Source organism: Tupaia chinensis, unplaced genomic scaffold (genome assembly GCF_000334495.1).
Source record: "Tupaia chinensis unplaced genomic scaffold, TupChi_1.0 Scaffold143650_1, whole genome shotgun sequence".
In the NCBI taxonomy this organism is placed as follows: domain Eukaryota; kingdom Metazoa; phylum Chordata; class Mammalia; order Scandentia; family Tupaiidae; genus Tupaia; species Tupaia belangeri.
In genome coordinates, this window is record NW_006203499.1 from 165,437 (window position 1) to 173,648 (window position 8,212).

Here is an 8,212-nt window from a genome sequence, read left to right on the forward strand (position 1 = left end):
CTCTCTCTCTCTCTCTCTCTCTCTCTCTCTGTTTCTATCTGGTCAAGTTGAATAATAATAATAATTAATAAAATAAACTTTTTTTTAAATAAAAAAGGAAAACAACTCTATTTCCCCCAATTCCCAACCCACTGGCAACCACCATATCGTCGTCTGCTTCTATGACTTTGACTACTTCAGATACCATAGTTAAGTTCAATAGCTCAGTATTTTATCTCAAAAGTATTCAATAGATTGATCTCCTTATTTTTCTCTGTTGATTAGTATTCAGATAACTGTATAATGAAATCATAGTTTGAGGGGTCAGCAAGCGTCATAGTGGTGAAGGTGTTGTATTCCAACATGGCAGACCGTGGTTCAAATCCTCAACCCAGTTGCTTGAAAATAGCACTGGACAAGAGTGCATGAATGCCAAAAATCTCAAAAAGAAGATAAAGGCGAAGGGATTCTATGTGCACATCTCCCGAGGGTATGATTTCTCACTTTCCCTCTCTTTGTCTCTCTCTCTCTCTTTCAGGTGAGCAAATGTGACCTATGGCAATAAAGCAAAATGGGAACTTCTGTTTACTACTGATGTAGAATTATTCTAAGTTAATAAAAATATGGAGTGGGTGGGTGTGTATACCATATGATGGCCTATTAGATTTGATAACACAAAATCTATTAATTTTTCACGTTCACTCAATATATGTCTATATCGATTAATACATAACATAATTTAATGTTACTCTGAAAATTTTATTTTAAAACTTTAATTCATTATTAAAAGAAAAAAAAACTCAAAAGAATCAAATATATTCCAACTCCAGAACATGAAAATAAAATGCTTGCATGATTTCCAGTACAGTAAAAAGCTGATAGACTAACAAGCTTATTCAATTACAATAGCAAGAAAAGAGTTGTAAGTAAAAACTCTTTAATATTCTTATTTTGACCTTCAATTAAAGTTTTCTTCTGTGAATGCCCAATGTGAAAGAAGAAATTGTGAAATGTAGGTCTCATGAACTACATTTGCAAGGTATGAATTGCAAACAATCCATACATCTGGATCCTTAAAAAAAAAAAAAAGAAATACAGAGATATGCACAAATACACTCATTTCAAAAATTCCTTAACAGACCCGAAAGTCACTACATAGCTCATCACAACTCTGATTCTACTTTTCCTACTTCTTGAACTGCAAATTTCTGTGCACATGTTCTCATTTGACTGACATCATCTTATTTTTCCCATTCCTTCTTCACCCTCATCCAACTGGAAGTCTATTCCCACCACTAAATTGTCCACAATGATGCTTGCATTGCTAAGTCTGACAGACATCTGACTTGTTAACATGTTGAATAAATTGATGATAAATAACTTGGTCACACAAGCACCCAACACATCAATCTCTCAGCTCTTGCTAGGTTGGTTTGACTCTCAGCTGATCTCAGGTAGATGTCCTTGGCTTCTGTTCTCTCTGACCCATTCCTGTGGTACCTACCAGGCTCTTGGGCTCACCTGCAGCGACTCTCAGAGAGGATGGTTTTCTTGTGGAAGAGTAAATTTCTCCCTGAATGGTTGGTGATGGGAACTGCAGCTCTGTCCCCAGGCAAGAAACAATGAAAGAATTAAGCATGGAACCCTAACCAGTCTGAAGTCTCCAGAAAAATCAACCATGTCTTGCCTAGCCCAAGGCTATTCTCCATGAGAGACAATGACAGATGAAATATTTATAGCTCCCTATGTCTGCTCATTAGGTACATTTCCTCCTTATAACTACAACCTCTTAGTAGCTGATTTCCCTCATGGACATTAGTCTGGAAAGAAAATAACATTTTCATTCTGATTTGCTGCTCTCAAGAGACCAGGATAAAAGTGGGAAGAATTCAGTCTTTATTGCATGTTCTCTGTGAACTCTCCTGCCTCCAGAGGTCATTAGCACCTTTTACCCACTGTTGAATTAAAATTTGTCAGGGGCCAGCATGTGGCAGGAGGTTAAGGTGTTTGATCCCATTTAGCTGAATGTACATTTCAATTCCTGTACCTGGTGGTTTGGACATCAAACTGGGCAGTGTGCATATGTGTCCAAAATCCTAAGAGGAGACTGCAAGAGAAGGAATGCAGTACGACCATGCCCCAGGGAGGCGATTTCTCATTTACCTTCTCTCTCTCTTTTTTTTTTTTTCATTTCTGTGAGTGCGTGTGTCCTTGCATTTAGCTGAATGTACATTTCAATTCCTGTACCTGGTGGTTTGGACATCAAACTGGGCAGTGTGCATATGTGTCCAAAATCCTAAGAGGAGACTGCAAGAGAAGGAATGCAGTACGACCATGCCCCAGGGAGGCGATTTCTCATTTACCTTCTCTCTCTCTTTTTTTTTTTTTCATTTCTGTGAGTGCGTGTGTCCTTGCAGCAAAAACTAAAAAAATAAAATAAAATAAAAATAAAAATAAATTGTCACACACTGCATGTGCATGTGTGTGTCTTGAATATATTGTATACTATAGAAATGCACAGTGATAGTATGTAAATAAGAAATCATAAAATAAAATGAATTTCTTCTGAATCTAACTGAGGAATTTGTCCTTACTAACTCTTCGGATTTCCAAAGCATAGATTCGTGGTGGAGATACAACTGTTTAGATGTCCAGAAACTGATCGTATTGCCTCTTCGACATAGAGAGAACTGTGTTCACATGCTATACAAAACTATGTGAAGTCACGACAATCCTTGGTTCCATAATGCTTTTGCAAAGCATTTAGGAGGACTTTTGCAAAGCATTTAGGAGTTTTATGCTCAGAACATGCACTAAGAGTTGTCATTTAGGAGCTAGCAGGTGGTATGATGTTTGAGGTGCTAGTCTCACACATGGTCAGCTGTGATTCAAATTCAGAACCCAGCAGGGAACCAACAGTTAGTGTAATGGCTATGTCTCTGGACTCCCATGTAGTCAACCATGGTTCCTGTTCCAGACCCAGTGGCTTAAAACTCACACCGGGCACTTGTGCATGCGTGCCCGAGATCCCCAGAGGAAAATGGAGGAGAAGGGATTGTGGCAAGGCCATCCCCCCTGGGGGGTGATTTCTCGCTTTCTGTCTCTCTGTCTCTCTCCGTCTGTCTGGTGAGCGCACGCACCATATAACAAAAATAAATAAATAAATAAATAAAATTCAGAACCTAGCAGCTTGAAAATCAAGCCAGGCATGTGGGCCTATGGGCCCTAAATCCCAAGAGGACATAAAGGAGAAGGGATTGCAACACAACCATCTCTAGTGGGATGATTTCTGACTTTTCCCTCTCTCTGTTTTTCTCTATTTCTCTACTGCAAGCATATGCACTCTATCACAAAAATCTGTTAAATATTTTTTAAAAAATTTTTAATTGTCATTTAGTCTTTGATTTATGTAGCCCTGAGTAATTGCAAGAGATATGTGTTGACCTCTTTATGCTCAATGGACTGGTTAGAAACTTACATGGTTTGTTTGATTTAATTCTTGCACAATACCATTCTACTAGGACACACTATTAGCAAATTCATGATACCTTGCAGAAGTGGGACTCAGGACAGTCTAATCATGAACTTAGTAAGGATGGAATTTTTATTAAAACTTCAAGATGCATCTAGATCTCAGGTTGTAGGCATGGGACAAAAGGAAAGAAAATATGAGTCCAAGAGAAAAAGAGAAAGATGTCAAAACTTTAGCTGTGAAGGAAAAGATAGTGCATGTAGGTTTTTTTTAACTTTATTTTTTATATAAATAATAATTAATAAAAATTAAAAATAATTACATAAAATAATTTTAATGCAAGCAACCTAACTTCATGCCTTTCAATTCATTCATTAAATTTATCCTGGTAAGGGCATTTTGTATTAAAATTTCACTTAAGTATCAGAAGAAACTTAAGGTCAATTTGGAGATATTTAGCTCCATGAGTCCATAGCAAAAATGCTATACATCAAAAATAGAACTCTTCACACACAAGCAATAATCTATCCTTCCTCAATGAGTAGATGCACAGCTTTAAAAAGAATCATATTCCACAGTAATAGAATGTATAACAACATGTACCTGAATTATATTTAAGGTTATCTTTGACTGTAAGGCAGATTAAAACAAAATATTCCATTTCCATCCTCACATGCACTCCACATAGTGCCATGTGTTTGATAATTAGTTTTTGCCATTGACTATGGTGGATGCTATAAACACTAGGCTGAATAAGAGAACTGGATCTTAATCACGAGAATAAAACCCAGGTCAGCAGGTGGTGTGAAGGGTAAAGCACTGGATCCCACATGGCTGACTGCACAACTCAAATCCTGGACCGCTTGATTGAAAATAATGCTGGATATGTATGCCCAAATGCCAAGAGGAGACTAGAGGAGAAGTGAGTGCAGTGTGCCATCCTTCCTGGGGTGATTTTTCTCTCTTCTCTCTCTCTCTCTCTCTCTCTCTCTCTCTCTCTCTCTCTCTTCTTTACTCTTCTTTTTTTTTACCAAGTTAGGAATTAATATATGAAATAGAAAAATGTACAAAAAAAAGAAAACTTTCCACATATTAAATAGAGCAGAAAGTTTAATAAAGCGAGTTATTTAAATTGAATGACAAAAGTTGCAGAAAGAGAAACAGAAGCTCCAGAAAATATATAGCTGAAGCAAATTCCCAAAATCTGATCATAGTAAGTACTCCCCTCTCCCCTGTATCTGGGGGTCCACATCTACAGATTAACTCAATCACAAGTATAAAATATTTGACAAAAGTAAACAATTTGAAAATAGCTATATGGCAGGTCAGCAGGTGACGTAGTGTTTAAGGGGCTAGACTCCATAAACACCACATGGCCAGTTGTGGGCTGAGTTCCAGATCCAGATTCAGTGGTTAGAAATTTGCATGAGGCACGTGCATGTCCATACTCAAACTCCCAAGAGGAGGATGGAAGAGAAGGGATTGTAGTGGGGCTCAAAATTCCTCAAAATAATATACACTATAAGAGAATAAATTATTCTTAAAGAGTTCCATGTCATCCCATGAGATAATGAAAATTTTAAAGTTTCTCTGACACAAACTGGGAGTAACTTTAGGCAAGTAGGAAAATGGTAGAGAAAATAACTTCTGGCTATGAGAGAGTGTAGAAAGATAGAAACTGTGTTACTTTTTCTGCGTAGACAAGTAGAGCCAGCTCTACTTTCACAATCTGATCAGAGAAACACAATTTTTAGTCCCAATGCTTTGAAACTTGTTATCATGGGCACTACTTCAGCTCCAGGCCATAGTTTAATAGTTTAATAGTTTGCCTCTCAAAGACTATTTTTAGAGCCCTCTTTATGTTATGTCTTTATTCCTCAGACTGTAGATGAAGGGGTTCAGCATGAGTGTGACCACACTGTACATCACTGAAGCTGCTGCACTTGAGTGTGAGCTGTGGGTAGCACTAGCACTAAGGTACACACCTATGCTTGTGCAATAAAATAAGGAGACAACTGAGAGGTGAGAGGCACAGGTGGAAAATGCTTTGAACTTCTCCTGAGCTGATGAGATGGCATGTATAGAAGAAACTATCTTAGAGTAAGAGTAAATTGTCTCAGTGAGGGAACCACCACCCAGCAGCACAGATGCAAAATAGATCACCATGTCATTAAGAAAGGTGTCAGAGCAGGCAAGGTGGACCACCTGATTAAGTTCACAGAAAAAGTGGGGGATTTCCACATGTGTGCAGGACAGTCGCAACACCAGTAAGGTATGTAACAAGGAATACAAGACCCTCATGATCCAGGACACTAGAACCAGCTTTCCACAGAGCCAGGGGGTCATGATGACTGTGTAGTGTAGGGGGTGACAGATGGCCACATACCGGTCATAAGCCATCACGGTCAGAAGGAAGTAATCCAACACTGCAAAAACTATGTAAAAGAACATCTGGGTGATGCAGCCTGCATAGGTGATGACCTCGCTCTGTGTCTGGATGTTCACCAGCATCTTTGGGACGGTGGTGGAGGTAAAACAGATGTCAGAAAAGGACAGGTTGGAGAGGAAGAAGTACATGGGGGTGTGCAGGTGGGAGTCTGAGATAGTGGCCAGGATGATGAGCAGGTTTCCACACACAGTGATCAGGTACATGGAGAAGAAAATCCCAAAGATGACGGGTTGCAATTCTGGTTCCTCTGAAAGTCCCAGAAGAAGAAATTCTGAAATTTGTGTCTTAATCCCTGGCTCCATGTGGCGGAGGTGAATACCTGAAAAGAGGAAGGTCAGATGGCTAATTTCACACAAAAAGGTATGACTCACACAGTTGAAATGCCATAGTTAATATTTTAGACTTAAAGTTAATTTCTATAGTTTTGTTTGTATCTAATCCCCTTTAGGCTTTCACAGTACCATCTCTGCTTAGGAAATTCAACTCAAGTCTTTGTTCTCACAAATCATGTGTTCTACAGGATTTTTAACGTGTTTATTTATTGACAAGTAATAATTGTTCATATTTATGGAGCACAATGTGATGCTTCAATAGGTTCTGTTTTGTTTTGTTTTTAGTTCTGCTATTGGGCACATGCCCTCACAGCACAGAGAGACAGAAAGAGGGATAGTGAGAAATCACCCCCTAGGGAAAATGGCCACACCGCAATCCCTTCTACTCTCAGAATGTTAAGTGTGCATTTTTCAAGCTGCTGGGTCTGGAGCTTGAACTGACAGTCAACCATATGCCATCCATCCACCTTAACCATCACATCACCACCTGGCTCAGTGATTATAACTTTATATCCATTGAAAGCAAACTCTCTGTGTCCCCCTTTTACCAACCCCCTGGCAACCACCATTCTGTTGTCTGTTTCTATGACTTTGACTACTTCAGGTGCCTTGGTTAGTGGAATCACACACTGATTTCAAAGGTATTTCATGGATCAAAATAGATCTCCCTAATTTTTATCTGTCAATTGGTATTCACACATCCGTATTATAAGACCATAATTTGGGGGCAAACAGTGGTAGTAGTAGTTAAGGTGCTGGACTCCCACATGATTTACTGTGATTTGAGTCCTGAACTCAGCAGTTTGCAAAACACACTGGAAGGGCTGGCAGCTGGTGTGGTGGTTAAGGCACTAGACTCCCATATGGCTGACTATAGTTCAAGTCCTGGACCTGGAGGGCTTACTTTCTCACATTCTTTCTCTCCTCTCTCTCTCTTTCTCTCTCCCCTCTCTCATCTCTTGTCAAATTAAAAATAATAGTAATAAAAAATCATTTTTTAAAAAAGAGAGAGAAAATCACACTGGATATGTGTGCATGCATTCCCAAAATCCTGAAAGGAAATAGGAAATAGAAGAGAAAGTGATTCTTGCTTTCTCTGTCTCCATCTCTCTCTCTCTCTCTCTCTCTCTCATGGTTTATGTTAAAAAAATTCTACTACTGACAAAGAAAACTTTACCTAAGTTAACAAAAATTTGAGGTGGGTTGATATACAATATAATTGCCTATTAGATTTGATAACATAAAATATATTAACTTTTCACATGCACCAAATATATATATACACACACACGCACATGAAATAATTCAATGGTATTAATAAGTTTTTAGGTGAATGCCTAATGTGAAAGAAGAAACTGTGGAATGTGTCTCATGAACTCCTGTTACTAGGTGTGAATTGCAAGCAACTCATTCATCTCCTTCTTCCAAAAAATTCAGACACATGCAAAAATATCCACATTTCAAAAATTCTGTAAAAGACCCGAAAGTCATTGTACATGTCATCACAACTCAGATTCTACTTTTCCTATTTCTTGAATTACAAATTTCTGTGCACATTTTCTAATTTGACTGAAATCATTTTCTTTCTCCCATTCCTTCTTCATTCGCATGCAATTAGATATCTATTCCCATCACTAAATTGTTCACAATGATGCCCGCATTGCTAAGTCTAACAGATACATGGCTTTTTAACATGTTAAATAAATTAATGATAAATAACATTGTCAGGCAAGGAACAAAAACACATCAATCTCTCAGCTCTTGCTTGGTTAGTTTGACTCTCAGGTGATCTCAGGTAGATGTCCTTGGCATTCATTTTCTCTGAACGGGATCTGCCATACCTACTGGGCTGTCAGACTCACCTGTATGGGCTCTCAGTGAGGACAATCTTCTTGTGGAAGGGTGAATTCCTCCCTGAATGATTGGTGATGGAGATTGTAGCTCTGTCCTCAGGCAAGACACAATGAAAGAATTTAACAT

The 8,212-nt window shown here is 38.5% G+C and overlaps 1 protein-coding gene across 1 annotated transcript; it reads right to left on the minus strand.

Moving 5' to 3' along the window:
- Nucleotides 1-5,308: 5,308 nt before the first annotated feature.
- On the minus strand, nt 5,309-8,212 carry LOC102487242 (olfactory receptor 7A10). Its single transcript, XM_027766744.1, has 3 exons — nt 8,095-8,212; nt 6,089-6,219; nt 5,309-6,034 (listed from the first exon to the last, which is right to left on the minus strand). The coding sequence occupies exons 1-3, from the start codon at nt 8,210-8,212 to the stop codon at nt 5,309-5,311; spliced, it is 975 nt and encodes a 324-aa protein (XP_027622545.1).

Coding starts and splice junctions, on each gene's coding strand:
- LOC102487242 (XM_027766744.1), bottom strand. CDS start 8,212: ATGTTAAATTCTTTCATTGTGTCTTGCCTGAGGACAGAGCTACAATCT. Junction 6,220..8,094: donor CTCACTGAGAGCCCATACAG/GTGAGTCTGACA, acceptor TCCTCTTTTCAG/GTATTCACCTCCGCCACATG. Junction 6,035..6,088: donor TCTCCATGTACCTGATCACT/GTGTGTGGAAAC, acceptor TCCCACCTGCAC/ACCCCCATGTACTTCTTCCT.